This window comes from Trachymyrmex septentrionalis, unplaced genomic scaffold (assembly GCF_001594115.1).
Source record: "Trachymyrmex septentrionalis isolate Tsep2-gDNA-1 unplaced genomic scaffold, Tsep1.0 scaffold87, whole genome shotgun sequence".
Taxonomy (NCBI): domain Eukaryota; kingdom Metazoa; phylum Arthropoda; class Insecta; order Hymenoptera; family Formicidae; genus Trachymyrmex; species Trachymyrmex septentrionalis.
The window spans coordinates 3,572,394-3,590,188 of NW_017306059.1; the positions used below are offsets into that span (position 1 = coordinate 3,572,394).

At 34.2% G+C, this 17,795-nt stretch overlaps 4 protein-coding genes across 6 annotated transcripts; 1 reads left to right on the top strand and 3 right to left on the bottom strand.

Annotated features, from left to right (window-relative positions):
* Positions 1–152: 152 nt before the first annotated feature.
* On the bottom strand, positions 153–3,204 carry LOC108755469 (ras-related protein Rab-10). Its single transcript, XM_018498490.1, has 5 exons — positions 2,512–3,204; positions 1,793–1,853; positions 1,593–1,731; positions 1,410–1,499; positions 153–1,047 (listed from the first exon to the last, which is right to left on the bottom strand). Exons 1-5 carry the CDS (start codon positions 2,636–2,638, stop codon positions 862–864), a joined length of 603 nt encoding a protein of 200 aa, XP_018353992.1. The 5' UTR covers positions 2,639–3,204; the 3' UTR covers positions 153–861.
* Positions 3,205–6,683: 3,479 nt separating this feature from the next.
* Positions 6,684–7,501, bottom strand: LOC108755357 (neurexin-4-like). Its single transcript, XM_018498286.1, has 2 exons — positions 7,108–7,501; positions 6,684–6,704 (listed from the first exon to the last, which is right to left on the bottom strand). The coding sequence occupies exons 1-2, from the start codon at positions 7,353–7,355 to the stop codon at positions 6,701–6,703; spliced, it is 252 nt and encodes an 83-aa protein (XP_018353788.1). The 5' UTR covers positions 7,356–7,501; the 3' UTR covers positions 6,684–6,700.
* Positions 7,502–9,238: 1,737 nt separating this feature from the next.
* Positions 9,239–15,045, top strand: LOC108755433 (uridine-cytidine kinase-like 1). Of its 3 annotated transcripts, XM_018498426.1 has the most exons (11): positions 9,239–9,730; positions 9,823–9,959; positions 10,781–10,951; positions 11,074–11,180; positions 11,291–11,461; positions 11,542–11,613; positions 11,715–11,966; positions 12,042–12,251; positions 12,470–12,655; positions 12,734–13,046; positions 15,002–15,045. In XM_018498426.1, exons 1-10 carry the CDS (start codon positions 9,675–9,677, stop codon positions 13,043–13,045), a joined length of 1,674 nt encoding a protein of 557 aa, XP_018353928.1. In that variant the 5' UTR covers positions 9,239–9,674; the 3' UTR covers position 13,046; positions 15,002–15,045. The 3 variants fall into 3 exon arrangements, with proteins under 3 accessions (XP_018353928.1, XP_018353927.1, XP_018353930.1); XM_018498425.1 differs by lacking the exon at positions 15,002–15,045 and having other exon boundaries at positions 12,734–13,075; XM_018498428.1 differs by lacking the exon at positions 15,002–15,045 and having other exon boundaries at positions 9,242–9,730; positions 9,835–9,959; positions 12,734–13,075.
* LOC108755432 lies at positions 13,256–17,360 on the bottom strand. Its single transcript, XM_018498424.1, has 12 exons — positions 16,787–17,360; positions 16,342–16,419; positions 16,041–16,135; positions 15,873–15,950; positions 15,655–15,801; positions 15,287–15,362; positions 15,012–15,199; positions 14,746–14,890; positions 14,348–14,563; positions 13,982–14,100; positions 13,724–13,856; positions 13,256–13,587 (listed from the first exon to the last, which is right to left on the bottom strand). The coding sequence occupies exons 1-12, from the start codon at positions 17,084–17,086 to the stop codon at positions 13,270–13,272; spliced, it is 1,893 nt and encodes a 630-aa protein (XP_018353926.1). The 5' UTR covers positions 17,087–17,360; the 3' UTR covers positions 13,256–13,269.
* Positions 17,361–17,795: the final 435 nt, after the last annotated feature.

Genomic DNA, 17,795 nt, shown 5'->3' on the forward strand with positions numbered 1-17,795 from the left:
AATGTCTATGTATAATTGTTATTAATGTCTATTTAATGACAATTTTGCATCTATAAATATGCAAACTCATTTCATGCAGGATATATGTATATATGTGTGTATGTGTGTGTGTGAGCGCGCGCGTTTGCCTAAGAAATAAAAACGACAAATTCGAAATTGCGAATATTTATATTTATAGTAAATCGGCCGTACACAAAACGGTAGAAGCTTTTGGTTTAAGTTTTCCCTAACTTAAATGTACAAGTAAGCATTGTGGTGCGATTATTCACGGAAAGCGTTCAATATTCAAAAAAATGATGAAGATTAGAAGCCGATGACACTCATACTCACACCACTCAACATGGTAACAAATTGCAGCCTCGTAATAAACAATATGTATAAACAATATGTCCTAATTTCTTTTTCGTGCAACGATGCAATGCTTTACGTGAAACATGAAGATTTTCGCCAGTGAAATCTATGTTTTTAAATTTTTTTTTACTACATCCGTATAAACTAATAAAACTTTGTTTATATATCACACGTACAGTCGTAGATACAATTGTATATGCATAAAACCGCGCGCATAATTTTTATAAACTTATTAACATTTATATAGATTTAATTAAAAAACATAATTTTTTAAAAATATTGGATCGGTCAAATCATCTTTATTAGCAATTTTCGATTGCAGCATAGAAAAACGTTTTTTTTCATCAGATCAAAAGTGAGATTGGATTATATCAGATCAGGCAGTGTCGTGAAGTGTTTATGTTATTATGTTTTAAATTACGCTCTAAATCTATATCGAGGGATCTATCCCAGGTGGCACGAGCTGATATATAGTTCGTTATGCGCCGTTAAAATAAATAATATATAAAATTAGCAGCACCGATTCGAATTTCTTTCTACCCTTCGATCAACCGTTACTCTGTCGGGCGCGTCTTGTGGTTCCCTGCCGTGAGTTTTGTCCAATATTGCTTCTGCTAGTTCGCTAAATGCTCGATCGATATTGATGTTCGCTTTCGCGGACGTCTCCATAAATCTAATGCCATGTTCTCTCGCTATCTGTAAACAAGATACAAATTTTGGTTAAAGAATTATCATAGACGTAGTACAGATAGATTTGAATATGGCAGGCGAGAGATATATGATAAAACTCAAGTCTTTCTTCTTTCTCTAAAAGACGAAGAACAACTTTTGTTCTGCTCACTTTAACAGACAGAAAACTTTTGTTAGAAAGAAAAGAGAGATCTGAGTATCGCTTCTCTCTCACATGTGGGGGGGGGGGGCACCGCAAAGCATTCCCTAACATATATTATATGTTCGATTTGTATATTATATGTCTATAAAACCCAGCATGTTTTTGATAAAAGATTTTATCACATTGCTCGTAATATATCAAGAAAATTTATCTATAGAATATTTACCGCTTCTCCTTTCTCTGTACTGACAACGCGTTTTTCTTCCATGTCACTTTTATTTCCTAAGATCATTTTCTCCACATCTTCATTTGCATGCTATAGGAAATATTTACGACAATCATTATGTGTTTAATATAAGAAATTGAAATATAAATTTGTAAATTGTAAAATGGAGTACATTATACTCACTTCATCAATATTCCTCAACCATTTTACGATATTTTCAAATGTCTTTTCGTTAGTAATATCATAAACAAGCATAATTCCCATAGCTCCTCTATAGTATGATGTTGTAATAGTGTGAAATCTTTCCTGCCCAGCTGTGTCCCTGTAGATAAATAAAACCACATAAATATATAGAAAATTTTTAATGTTCATATGCAACTCACCATATCTGTAATTTGATTTTCTTTCCTCTTAATTCTACCGTCTTGATTTTAAAATCGATACCTGCAAGAAAAGAAACCACTTATTATATTCCATTCGACAAAAAGAATAAAACACAAATTACAATTTCGAGAAACTCTAGGTACATATTTTGTGCATTCTAATTACCGTTACGAAAATAAAAATTAATTATAGAAAATGTATTTTAACTTATATTAATTATGGAAGGTATCTTAGTTTTTATTTATTTTTATTAAATAATTATTTGTATATAAAAGAGAATAATTTGTATATCATAAAATCATATACATCTCTTTTGTGTAACTTGTGCAATATATATTTATGCTCATACAAATGGATGTATGACTCCGCTAAAATCTCGCGAAGCAAAGTGCAATTTTTTTTCTCAAAGAAAAACAGGCTGATAATTATACCCTGATCACCATGCAAATATGTACGCGCGCGCGCGCGCGCGTGTGTGTGTGTGTATAGTAACGCACATGTGTGGCCCTCACACGAAACGAAGCGGCGATCAGCTCGATTGGATTGAATTTTATGGAACGTGACGGCCGTAATTTCCAATCGAAGCGCGACATTCTAACCTAATCGCCGGTAAAAGAATGCGAGCCAAGTTCGTCGTCATCAACGAAAGAATCTCCACGATTCGTCTCTACCGGCCTTTCCCGATCTCCTTCCCTCGCTCTCCATCTCTTTCTCTCACCTATTGTGGAAATGAACGTGGTGGAGAAGGCATCGTCCGAGAAACGGAACAGTATGCAGGTCTTGCCGACGCCGGAGTCGCCGATGAGGAGTAGCTTGAACAGTAGATCGTACGTCTTCTTCGCCATTTCACCGCCGAGGCAGTCCCGCGTCGAGGAGTAGGCGCCAAGAAGGAGGAAGTAAACAGAGTAAAAGGAGCACGGACCTGCTACGGTGGTGCTGCGGTGACGGTGACTCGCGGTCGGCTGATTGTCGCGATTAACAGCGACGATGCTCCGTACATCGAACGTTACGCACCGGTTATAGCCGTTCAAGGTCGAACGAGGGCGCGTCTCCCCGACGGGCTGCGACGTACGTATACGTATGTAGACGTATCGTGTCGTATCATACGGGCGAACCGGTTGCGGAGAGGCGGCGGACTATTAAAAGACGGCGCGACGTCACGCGACGGCGGAGTCAACACGACGCAGAAGCCATCGGGGGTAAACGCGGGGGTGACTTTCGGCACGTTCTCCCTCTTCTTGTCTTTGTTCTTCTTCTCTCTCTCTCTCTTTTTCTATATGTATCCTCTTTGCGACGTTCGCTACCGTTCGCTACTTTGCACTCGGTTGACCGACAACAACGCAAGATCGAACAACGAAATTCAGTGTTACCGGCTGAACGAGTGAATTCGTCACGACATCGCGCGATGTCGGCGGCGGTCTGAAACTACAACGATATTTTCTAAATTTCTATGAATTTCTACTTTGTTATCGCAAAAGATCATATTTTATTTTCGTGATAACCGATAAAGGAGAAGGGATGGAATTTTCCATTATAGAATTTTATCTGATATTTTTATGATGTTGGATATATTATACATCGTTTTTTTTTTTTTGAAATAGTTATTTTATGGTTACATAAAAATACATCACGTGGAATTATATTCTGTATTTGTGATAAAAATAATGTTGTTTCATTATAATGTATTTATTAGAATATCTTCAGCTTAAATTTTATTCGACCCGTGAAACATATTCCTGATATATCATAAATCGTTTTTATTGAAATTATTTAAATTTGCTTTGATATTTATGTATTACTTATTTTATCTTGGCATTTGTGTGAATATTGAATATATTTATATATATGTATATATCTTTTTTGAAAGTTATTTTCATGTCGATAATATAAAAATATATCACGTGGAATTATTATGCATTTAATAAAATTAATATTTTCTTATTACGATCTATTTAATTATAGAATATCGTTTGTTTGTTAAATTTTAAAATCTGTAAAGTATATTTTATAATAAATCGTTGTAAAATATGTTTTTATGGGATTTATTTAAATTTGCTGGGGAATTTCTTTTATACATTTCGAATATTAAATTTCAAAAATAGTCTTTATAGGTATTGCGTAATCGTTATGATAATATCAGAAATAACCGAGATCCGGGAAATACCGAAATAATGATGATATGATTGAATTCGCATAAACTTGTTTTTTTTGTTATATACGTTACGTATTCACATCGATATATTGTAATAAAAATCTCATTCTCAAATTTCCAGTACATATCAAATTGCTTCCTACTATATACATTTAAAAAATTATTATGCTGCGATTATAAATACACACAATAAAGGAAGCTTTCCAACAAGAGACACAGATGACACAGTAACAAGGACGTAAATTATTACGTCCTTGTTCGCCAATATGATGAAATGATCACTGTGTTACACAATGTCACTCTTGTTGAAAAACTTGAAGAATCTCTCATTAACGCTTTAACATATGAATGTATATATCGAATATATTGCTCGTTTGTTTGCAAAAAAGAACATAAAGAAAAAAAAAAGAAAAAATGTAACTTTAAAAATATTGCACGTACATTTATTTTCTGAAAACTTTGTTATATCGTTGCGTAGGAAGTTAACGATATAAGTTTCTATGTATACCTACGATAAGCATACACTTATGTTAATTTTACATGTAAGTTTTACATAAAAGATGCGTATATTAACTAGATTTCGTAATTTTATTCAATTTCGTAATTTCGATGCATGCACTTTAAAATATTCTTTGTTACATATTCATCAATAACCGTCTGCGATATCGATATTACGTAGATATGACGTCGGTTATTCGATTCCCACGTTTCTTATCGCTACACCAAATAGCCAAGATGCATGCGTTTGCAGTTCAGGCGCAAATGTTGGCGCATATTTTCCTTGCAGTATGCAGCTGCAATACTCGAAGCGTGCCTGCACGTTGGCTCCGCTGCTTTTTCACAAACATATGTATGTACATGCCAAAGATAGCTAACTTGGCCTGCGTGGGCAAGAGTTTCCCTTGTTCCCTCGGATCTCCTCTCTGCGTCACAGCCTCTGATGATCCATGATGTATTTATTGTCGTTGCATACCTACGTAAAGATGATTTATTTTTATTTAATTTCGTTCTCAGTATAAAAAAGACATATTCATTCAGATCATTATATCGTTTTTGTTCCAAAAATTTGAGTATTATTATCGTTATTATCGTTATTATCATTTCTACTGTTATTATTATTACAATTATTATCCTTAATGCTATATTAATATTAAATTACTCTACAGTGAGTTTGCAGATCATGTAAAAACAAAAAAAATATCTGTAAAATAATCACAAACAAATGTGTGAAAATAAAATAAATGTAAAAAAAAGTATTAAACGCAATTTGGACGGTAGACATTTCAATTAATACTGCGAATATTATATAAAAAAAAAAGAAAACAAAATATATAAGTAATTTATCTGTAGTAAAGACAGCTGTGTATATGGAAAATCTATTTATGTTACATAAAACACTCTTTTATGTTTCATTGTTAAATTGCATTTAAATTGGAACGGATCATACCCTAATCACGAAATAATAATTATATAAAATAATCACTTCTTTTTCTCGCGTAATGAACGTGAGCAAAATGCAAAAATTAAAATCATTCATTTGCTATCGTAATTGTACTTGAAAAAATTAAATATAATGTGTATGTAAATATATGTATATATATTCGTATACTGGCAATTATATTATGCAGAGTTCTGAGAAATGTATTAAGAAACAATATGAAATAATACAATAGTTTGATTTATATTATATAATGAAATAATATCTGAAAAAGCTAGTCAAAATTCATATTCAGTTCTATGAAATGTAAATAATTGCGATTTCTGAGCACTTTCTTAAATTTTTATTTTATTTTTAGTATGATCCAAAGCTGTTACTTAGAAATTATTAGAGGGAATGACAAAATTTTTTTAGTTTTAAAATTTTTTAGGCCTCTTTATATGGCAGTGTTGTCAAATTCTACAGGAAGACAACAACATATATACAAATTTTTAAATAAAATTAATAATTAGACTTAGATAATAAAAAATTGGAGTATTTTTGATAAAACTATTATATGGGTAACAGAATTAAAAAATTCGTTTTTCTGATTTCTAATTATTTTGGATTCTACATTTGTATTTCTGGCGTACAAAAATTATGATATGTATGAAAAAATCAATGGTGCATTGAATGGAGCAAAAGAGATTTTATCCTTATTCAAAATATATATATAATTTTAGATTAATTTAATGTGTACTTGTTACTTTTCTCTAATACATATCTAATATGATGCATTTCAGTTTTTAAATAAACCACTCTTTCTTTTTCTTGTTCTTGATGACCAGTGGCAGAGTTCACGACCGCTGAATCCGGATCCAGAGCAATTTCAGCACTCTTGTCTTCTTGTAGCAAGTATTCATACCTTTATACCTAGATGTATATCTGTCTATAAGAATCGCCATTATCACAAATGGAATCAGAATAATCGCTAATACGCTTCCCCGAATAGCTGTATCAGTCTCGTTATATGCCGCTCTCACTTTTTCCTCATCTATCTCAGATGATGATCGCGTCTCTTTAATATATGGCGGATGCGTGATCGGTTCGACTCCGTGGAAGTCTTCGATTACTGAAGGACCGAGTGAACGGACGTAAGCAGGTCCGTTCTCTTGAAAGAGTAGCTTCAACGGATATATGTCATCGAATTCAACTCTCGATATGCATCCCGCGAATCCCTCTGATAAACTCTTTTCTGCCGATGTACACGTACTGAATATTGTTGCGCGTCTGCAGAATGCTTTATGTTAAATTCAAACTCCTTCGTCTCATAATTATCTACCTGCAAATACACAACAGAATACATTAATACACCGTCAGCATTATTTGTTTTAAATCGAAAACGTATAGAATGTCTGTCGGTCTCGATAGACTCTCTAAGTAAATCCAATCGTATCAGAGAGGATCCATTAAAGGAAACGATATCAGATACATAATATATATCGCATCCGTAAAGTTCGATCCTCAGCGATATCCTGTCTCGCCATCGTGTTCGATTTATTCTAATAAATTGTGTAATTATCGATACGTTAAATTTGTTAAGCTTTATACTGTCTCCGTCTATGTTATCTTTAAATATCTTATCTACACCAGTCTGGGTTTTATTAGTAACTCAAGCTTGACCATCGTACGAATATTGAATAATATATTCTGTCACGTATTCATTAGTATGCGCTCGTCCTTACGTAAAAATGCTGCGTATCTCATATATGTCCCCCAGCTCCATAGTAAGATGTTGACTGTAACTGCTAAGTTCTGATGACCACGCGGAATCTCCATGTAGCCTAGCATTGTACGGTCCTCTTTCGGGCAAGGAAGTCGCTGTTATATGAGCTCTATCGAAAAAAGGAAAGATGCATTCGTCATCATTGTTGTACGCGAATGAGCTTGCCACTACGACGAATGCGTACACAAGAAACCCAAGAGCGGTCATCGTACCATCGCCTTAAGCTTAGAAAACGTCTCGATTCCACCGCGAGATCCTCGAGTTCCGTACGGCAAACGTGCCCGGTAAAAACGAGACGCGCCACTCGTACTGATTTTTTCGCGTAATTTTCCGTCAACTTTGGTCAACTCCTATCCGCGATTTTCGAGAGCACACGCCTACCGTCCTGCGGCATGATCAAATGTGAACAATCAAATGACTCGAATCAATAACGAGTACGAATGTCGCACTATCTCCGATCTCGTGCCGCGGCCGTTTGTCGTTTGTTTTACGTAATGGGGTAACTATCCCAATTACCGTGGCTGTCCATATTAGTGTGCTTGTATTTTGATAAATCACGAAGAAAACTAGCACGAATAAATAAGAAAAAATATTTTTTCTTCTTAAGTTAAATTAATAATGCATACGATACCGAAGATAATATTTTATTTTTTGAATATTAAAGTATTTTAAATATTTTTCAAAAGATATGAGAAATTTACGTGAAAATATCCAGTAATATGTACTGCAAGATTTTAAACTTGTCCCTATTAATGTGCCCTATTGGAGCTGAGAACGTTGTGTTATGAGTGTACATTGAAATAAATATAATTGAAATAATGATTTATGTAATATTAACACTTAAATAATTAATTTAAATTTATTATCTGTTTTAATAACGTTAAAAACATTATAAAGTATTAAGTCAATTTTTTATTTTATATTGCCCGAGATAAAAGTTAAAGAACTTCGAAAGAAACAAGAAATATGTAGTAAGAAATACAATTGTCGATAAAATGGTTGTAAAGGAGAAAAAAACAAAACATAAAAAACAAAAACCGGAAACAAATTAGCACATTGTAGAGCAGACCTTAACATTTTTTAAATTAAAGAAATATTATAAGAAAAAGAAATAGTTGAAAAACCTATATTGATTGCAAGCAGATAAAATTAAAGCTACAATATTTAATAATTAATTCAATAATAAGCAAGTTGGCTAAAAGGCCACTATTTGTAATATTACATATAAAAGAAACAAAGGAAAATTTTATAAAAAAAGAACGAAAAGCCGCAGTTACTTATATTTCTACCCCAATAATTATAATGTTATTTTAATTTTAATTTAAGTTACTATTTTAATCTTGATTTAATTTACTTTTTATTTTTTCCAGTTCTAGAAATTAAAAAAAATAAAGAAATAAAGAGATCAAAATTGATCTCTCTAGAAGAAATGAATATAAGTGGATCAATGTCTTGCAGTAACTAATTGAAGTCTTTAAAAGAAAAACAAGAGATTCAAGGAAAACGATAATAGTTTTCAATATTTCTACAATATTTTATATATTTTCTAAGTTTACGAATCTTTTTTTAGGATACAAATTTAAATCTAATCAGCAACAATAGCTTAACATTTATAAATATAAAATAGGTAATATTATATAAAAATGTCTAATTGTGGAATTGATTTTGTAGCGCTGAACAGCCAATGTCGAGTATGAATCAGACATGTGCTTCAATATGCTCATTGAAAACGTGTAGTATATGCGCACAATGTTTTGGAACAATACTGCGCGTGGCCGGTGCCCCCAAAAATACCCACGCACGCGCAAATTTTAGCATCGCGCTCAGTTCTCTCAGTCGCGTATACATTTTATCTCGATAAATGATTGTCGTTATGCCTCCATCGTGATGAACGAAATTATAAAATCTGGACACGTACATAGAAAACCTTACTTTAAATCGATTAAATAATATGTATGAGTAATTAAAATTAGTTAAAATTAAATTATTTTAAGATAAAAATGTGCTAATAATCCTGAAATAATTTTAATAATGATAATAAAAGATGGAAAAATATAATGGTTTTAGGCGACTTCCTGTGTTACTTCTAGGCACGATACTGTCGAGAAAATCACGTGGTTGTTGGTACGCACGCGCGCGAAAACGTCGAGAATATCCAACGAATGGACGGAATGGTGGGGTCTTTCTCACGGTTGCTCACGTTTGAGAACACTGACCGCGCGACTCTGCATTCTGCAACTTTGCGCCGTCAGCTCGTATGCGGTACGGTGATACCCAGTGTGATGTGACATCGCTGTGCGCCATCACATCGTGTACTGATACGTATGTTTGGCGCGCAGCGTGAAATTTACGTATGACGCAGTAGGCTAAGACACTGTTCACGTCAAGCCCGTGTGCGGAGACCGGGGCCAGTAAAAGTAAAGAAGTAGAGTAGGTTGCGCAGGTGATCGTCTGCAACCATTTGCATCTGCAGCTGCAACGTGCACGTGGTAGCGACGAACCCGAGGTCAGCGGTGTCGACGGAACATGGCAGCTAAAATGCAGCCCCCATTCGAGCCACCGAGCTCAGCGAGTTCTGAGAGGTATGTGTGAGGATTTTCCTCTTCTTTTTAAATTTTATAGCATATTTCCACTCATCAACATCCATTGAAAATCAACGAAATTTCTATTGCTGATATTTTGCTAGCGACGACGGCGACGCGTGTTTGGACGATCGCGAGATATTCCTCGCCGATGAGTTGTGCGAGGATGTTGAGCATTACAGGCACTCTGACGTAGGCACGCCACAATCCCCAAGGCCACCGTCCACAGGTAAATTTATTTGTTATTGGCTTTCTTCAGTCAAAAAATTTCACTCTGATATGCCTGATCTTGAAGAGCAACTTTCTTCTAACATCTACCTAAAACTCATTCTAATCTAACATGTGGTAGTGATTTACTTTTTTTATTAACAAGACCTGTTAGTAGAACCTGTTTGTTGAATTAGTAAGATAGAATTATGTTAATACACCTGATGTGACGTATATAAATTTCTTACGTACATATGTAAGTACGTAATATGTACTTATATATGTTTGTGATAACAGAACGATATTTATGTGTGACAACTTATATCTGTTATTCATTGATAATGAATCATCTGTAATATATAGATTGTTTCAGGAATATATATATATATATATATAATGAATGAAATAATTGTAACAAGATAAGATATGAATAAAGTATGAATAAAGTATGCTTACATGATTTATAAATAATACATATAGATAATAGGATAAGTAATATACGTAAATAATGTACAGTTAGTGTACATATGTCATATTTATTAAGTTCCACATATGTATAGTATACATAGACGCATTATTTACAGAATCAATACTTCAATGTACCTGTAAAAGAAGATTCAAACAATTCATCGTCTTTTCTTAATGAGCTCCTAGAAGACATTTAATATGAAATATATAGAAGGTTTTCTTCTTACTTTTAATCCTATTCCTATTCCTTTGATTAATTAAATCCTTTATTACAAATCATAAATAAAATTATATAAGGGATTATGTAGCCAAAAAATAAATATTGATTATTATGTGGAGATAGAAAGATAAGATATTTATTATATAATTAAACAGGTTCACAAAAGTCACCACGATCACGAAGGCAGCGCACTACTAGTATGTCACAATCAAGTAAGAAGACATCTACAGAATCTATTCTCAGGAGCAAAACGCGAACTATTTATACAGCTGGTAGACCTCCTTGGTACAATTCAGCTGGTCAACAAGTAGAACCTTTTGTAATTGGTTAGTGACATTTATTGTTAATTTAATTACAATGATTTTTAATTTATCACTTGATGGGTGATTTAAATTTTTTATATGAGATAAATATAAATTTTGATTACTGATAAATATATTTGCGATAGGTATTTGTGGAGGCAGCGCCTCTGGAAAAACGACAGTGGCAACTAAAATCATAGAATCTTTAGATGTACCATGGGTGACCCTCCTTAGTATGGATTCTTTTTATAAAGTGCGTTAAATATTCTAATAATAGTATTTATTAAAAATATCTTGTATAAATTAGCATTATGGAAAACAATTTAATAATACTGTAGACACTACTGAATATTTATCTTATAGGTATTAAATGAGAAGCAGCACGAGATGGCTGCACACAACGAGTATAATTTTGATCATCCTGACGCATTCGATTTTGAACTTCTCAAGACTACGTTGCAGCGTTTAAAGGAAGGACGCATGGTAGAAGTTCCTATTTATAATTTTGTAACACATCGTAGAGAAAGTAGAACGGTAAGTTGACTTGATTGCGGTTTTTACTTATGCAAGAAATCATTGCAATTTATACAATTTTTTTCTTTTTTATTCGAAAGAAAACCATGTATGGTGCCAACGTCATTATCTTCGAGGGAATACTTACTTTTTACAATGTCGACGTCTTGAAGGTAAGTGGGTAAAAAGATAAATTAATTTAAAGATTGGAAAAATATAAGATAATATAATATATAATATCGAAAGAGAGTAAATAGATAAACGTTTCATCAAGCTGTGCGATATGAAAGTTTTCGTCGATACTGATGCGGACGTCAGACTGGCCAGGCGTTTACGAAGGGATATTTCGCAAAGAGGCAGAGACCTGGAGGGTGTATTAAAGCAGTATAGTAAACATGTGCAGCCGGCTTTTTATTATTACATAGCGCCTCTTATGGTCCATGCGGATATTATTGTGCCGCGCGGAGGAGAAAACGAAGTGGCAATAGAGCTAATTGTACAGCATGTTCATACTCAACTTCAATTGGTAAATTGCTAATCTTTATTTTACATTTTAACGTAAAATTATTGTCAATTCTAATGATCTCTGTGCGACTTTCAGAGAGGTTTTAAATTGAGGGAAAAACTGGCGCACTCGTACATCGGTCAGCCATTGCCTTCATCTTTGTACTTGCTTCCAGACACGCCGCAGATAAAAGGTCTTCATACGTTTATACGAAACAAGGAGACCTATAGAGATGAATTTATTTTTTACTCTAAACGTTTGATTCGTCTAGTCATCGAATATGCGTTGTCTTTGCTGCCTTTTGAGGTAAACACAAACGTATATAAATATTAATATAAATGTTGTTCAACATGAATATTTGTTTTTTTATTCAATATGTATATTGGTTATTTTATTTTATCATAACTCTAAATAAAAGAGGCCAGAATTTTTAAATTAATTTTATTATAATTGTAATTTTTATAAGAATTGTAAGCTCCTAATTTCTGATGTCACATGTTATAATATGTTATTTTTGTATGAAGGATGTAACTGTCGAAACACCGCAAGGAGTATTATATGGCGGCAAACGAGGTGCGACGGACAAAATATGCGGTGTATCGATATTACGCGCCGGTGAGACTATGGAGCAGGCTGTTCGAGATGTGTGCAAGGACATACGCATAGGAAAAATTCTCATCCAAACTAATCAGCAAACTGGCGAGCCTGAAGTAAGCACTCGAACATTTTTCTTTCGCAAATCTATCCTTGATCGATGACCAATGATTCATTTAATTTCTTGTATCTAGTTGTATTATCTTCGATTACCAAAGGACATCAAAGATTATAGAGTAATATTGATGGATGCCACTGTTGCAACTGGTGCTGCTGCTATTATGGCGATCAGGGTACTTCTGGATCATGACGTTGCTGAGGAAAATGTACTGTTGGCGTCATTGTTGATGGCCGAATCTGGTGTGCATTCGATTGCTTACGCCTTTCCGCGAGTGAAAATTGTCACTTCCGCGTTGGATCCCGAGATAAATGAGAAGTTTTATGTATTACCCGGTATCGGTAATTTTGGCGATAGGTACTTTGGCACTGAACCATCTGATGATTAAGGTGATTTATAGATATCTATTTAAAATTCTTATATTCGCTACGTTGTGTAAATTGTGATATAAATGCAGACATTAATAATCTATCTTTAGCAAAATTAACATTTCTATATGTGCCTTGTCTTCATTACAGTTTTATCTCATGCTTGAGACATTTAACTTGAAACTAGCTATCGTATTGCTATTTTATATGCGATGCTAGCTTTTCTTTAAATGTCAATTTATGCTCAAAGAGTCGTTGTGCCAACGCCACCGGTTTCCGCGTCGGTATCAGCGGCAGTGCCACGTAATTGTCTATACCCTCGTGAACTAGCTCGATGCGAGCGTCTCCATGAATCCAAATTGCCGCCAGTGGGGTTGTTTGGTTGACTCAAAAGATACGTTATTAAACGATCCAATGCGATCAAGTCTTCGCTTGTATTGCCAGAATTTAAGCCTTTGTGTGACTGTAGATTTTCATCTGTTATTTCCTCAGTGTTTTCACTGTCTTTTATGTTACCTTTGCCCCCAGTTCCGCGAGCAGGAAGACCAAGCCGAGGACTAATCTACAATATTTTTTAAAAATATTAAAAGAAGTAATTAAAAATGTAGTAATAATTTAGTTATTGTTATAACATAATATATAAATTATTATAAATATTATTACAATACATTTAAATTTATATGATATTCAGGTAATACCTCTTCCGGTCCATGCCCATAACTGAGTCTTTGTACTTTTCTGAAAGTTTCGTCATTTATCGCTTCTCTGACTGCTTCGTTTAGTGTACGTTCCAATGCTCGTTGTTTAGTTTTACTCAATCCATCGTAGAAACTAATTCAAGTGAAAATATTAATAGAGGTATTTTTAGGGTCATGTTTATAACATAAATATTTTTACATTATCACCTATGATATCACATAGATAAAGTAAGTATAATGAAGTATAACTCTTTTTACCTTGAATTCAAGGAACTGTTATCTCTAGAGATATTCTTATCGCGAACCAGCCGAATGTCATGTTCCCAGAATCGACGTAGTTCCGGCGTTGACGTATACGGTGCGGCCACTTCTTTAATCTGCGGTTGCGAACGAATAATTACGGCGAAAACAAAAATTACGTATAAAAGTGTATTATATGTATTATTTAAAATCGGTGCATTTGTCGTATCGCGATGTAATTTGCTTAACTCGATGGCAAGTCGTAATTAACGATGTCAGTATATGTTGTGTCGGTGATGTAATAATACGAGATGCAAATTACAGTCGCAATTTGCGATTGTTCTCGACCATTAACGAGCTATGTAGTGTGCTAACTTTAATTACCTTCAGGACTATTATCGCTGTAATAAAGATGCACATTACATTGATAAACGTTAAACACGCGCTGATAATGCCGTTGCAGAAAAATTCTACGGGCAAGTAATCGCTGTAGATATACGTATAGGAACTATTAAAGTTTGTGTAAGATTCGCCTTTAATATGGGGCATTTTTATTGGTCGATATATGAGCCATATGCATCCCAGAGCCCAAAATAAACCCTGCGAAAATTAAAAATGAATTTTTTGTTCGATCAATATAACATTAAAAATATTACATTATTACATTAATCATTGACAGTTACCCAACAATGGAAGAAAGAGAAACATCTTTAACAACACATGTCTAATTATTATTACATAGAGTTTACTTTTATATGATATATGCACTATTGTTCTCTTACGCAATTGACTACTGGTGGTAGTAACGAAGCTGATATGGCGACACCAATTAACGGCCCATTACTACCTTGCAGCAAAGCGACTGCGACACCTGTGCCAGATGGAAGAGCCCAAAGAACACCCATCCAAAGCGCTCTATAGTTGCCTCTACAGAAAGAAATTGTCATTTTGAGATAACATTTCTAACTATATATTTGAAATGTATATAATTGAAGCCGTATGCAATCTATTGCGTTATTGATATTGTCTGACTCTTAGTGATATCCACCTGCCCTTCATTTCATCGGTTGGCCAGTCGCCATAGCCCCAAGGCATTTCAGTTGTACCGAGGAGAAGGCCGAATATGAAGCCAAATAGTATTGATACGAAGATACCGAGCATCAAGCTCTTCAGACCGACTAGTTGCAGCTTTCTATCGGCTATGATCGTCCCGAAAGTCAGAGACATCACAGGTCCCTTTGATCAACGAGACGATGATCAAAAGTGTTAAGTGACGTGTAAACAATGTTTAACCACTAGCAAAGTTGCATTAAAAAGTTTTACCATGAGAGGAGAAACTAGCATAGCTGCAACGACATTAGTTGCACTGTTCTCGATGAGACCAAGTGCAGCGAGACAGCTGTAAGATTGTAGTTTTCACATAACTGATTATTATTAATACAACTTAAATATTGCGGCAATGTAAGATTAAGTTTATATTTAATATTGTACAATGCCTTACATACAATATCCCGATAGCATTAATAACGATGATAACATATAAATTGCCAAATAAATAATAAGAATTTTTTGGTAATATTAGAGGACTACTCTCTTGTGGTCGTCGAACGAACTTACCGGAAATCTGCCTTAATTATTTATTTAGATATATATATATATATATATAATAAGAGTAGTTTGTGATTTCTTACTCCGCAGTTAATACAAGGCATATGTAATCGAAGGTAAGATCACCACCACTGCGAACGCCATCGACAACCTGTTTCACCGTCAATTTCGATCTAATAGATCCTACGAAATCGTCCCAAGCGTTTTTACGATCCTCCGATTCTTTTCGTCTGAATAGCAGGAAATGCATAAACATATTTTCACATTTACGCTAATCTCAGCAAAAATAAATTTAAGAAACCTGCGAGCAACGTCGTCCTTAACAGCCAACGATTTTGTACCGTTCACACCGCTGTACGTACATTGCGTCGGGATTACGCTAGAAATAAAAAAAATCAATGGCCAAAGTCATGACTTCGAACGTACTGGAACTTGTGTTGCGATTTCTTTAATTCAGCCTTAAAATCACCTGACTATCGAGTTCATTTTAACACCAATACCCAACTCGGTGAGGCAATGTATACAATTTTCGCAGGGTTCACCGGCGGGTACTGGAAATATCACCTTCCACCAGAAAGCTTTGTTTGCATTCATCATTTGGAAATATGTATATGTTACGAGAAATACGATTAATTCGAGCATCGTGCATAATGGTTGGTCAATATGCATAATGCCTGTCTATTTTGACTGAGCATTATGCATAATGCCCGAATAAATTAATTTCTCGCATATACATATAGATGGAAATGTATCCGCAACTTTGGCCGTACCTCATAATACATGTCTTCCTTGTCCTTGCACCATACAACGTGTTCTACTCTTAGCTTTTTAAGGAGCTCTTCCAGCACCTGTAAAAGCAAACTTCATAAGTTAAAAAAATAAGAATGATTTATAATTAATAAAACTTATTGTATTGAATATAATTAAATTTTGAAGAGCTATTCGCAAAGAGAAAATTCTCATTCTTTGAAAGCGAGTTAATAAACTCTTAAAATATAAAGTTATCTTAAAGTTGAAAAGTTAAAGTCAAAGAATTAAAAAGAAACGTGAAATCTGTAATTACAATTACAGATATATATCTACTTAATAAGTACAATTCATTTTTTCATATAATTTCGATAGTTAATATTATCTTTTATAACTTCGTATTATAGTCTATATTTTATTATCTTGTAATATCTATATCTTGTAATGTTTTTTTTTACTGTACTTTACCGTTTCCATCGACACGAAGACCGGTGATTTCGACCGCGTGGGATATCCGCGAGGATATTTTCTGCCTTCAATACCAACATCAATACCGACGTCGTCGTCTTCGCCATCATCATCAAGCGTGAGTAATTGCGCGCGGCTTTTTGTTTCCTTTAGACGAAGGTCTACCTTCGGCCCTCCAATTTTATTTTTGCTCTTTTCGATCTTCTTCGAGGCACTTCGTTTTACCGGCACACCGAATACAAGTTGGTGCTCGTAGCTCAAAGTGGGGATACAGACCAGAAATACAACACCCCCAGGCATGTTTGTTCCGTAATCGACTTTATTGTATGAAAATCACTTATTCGATCTGCCTCGTGTGATCACTAAGGCTGTTCTGCTTCGATTTCGTAGAGCGATCGTCAGAAGATCGAAGATGCAATTCATTCATCAACTAACGATAATTACTTTATTGCCTGCTTCATAATTGTTCTGTGTAGTAAAGACGACTTAAGATGTTATTTTCAGACGATCGTGACGTTAAAAATATTCAAACTCCATGGAAATGTTCTTGCTTGGAAATAATTTGAGGAAGCTTCGAGGAAGCATATAATTACAGAAATATTTATAATTCTTATAATTCTTATTTTTCTTTTTAAGAAGGAAGATGTTAGTGAAGAAGGATGAGAGAGAGCTGATAACAATATAGAAACTGTGTCGATCTTCTAAAAGTCAAGTTTTATTATTGGTGAGAATGATCTCTAAGGAATTGGCAGATAAAGAGGTAAGAGATTATACGTGAAATAAATATATCAAATGTAATAGTGTTTTAAGAAATAAACATTTATTTCCTTTTTAACAAATCAACAGCGTAGAGACTAGCATCTAAAGACTAGTCCGATGTTTTTTTATCCGGTCTAAGTAACTAAAGGCCGCGAGGAATATTCCATGCGAGGGGAACTTCCAAATCTGTGCGAAATCATTTATTATTTATCGTCACAAAAAACTTCCCGTGTGTTTTTCTCTATTTTTT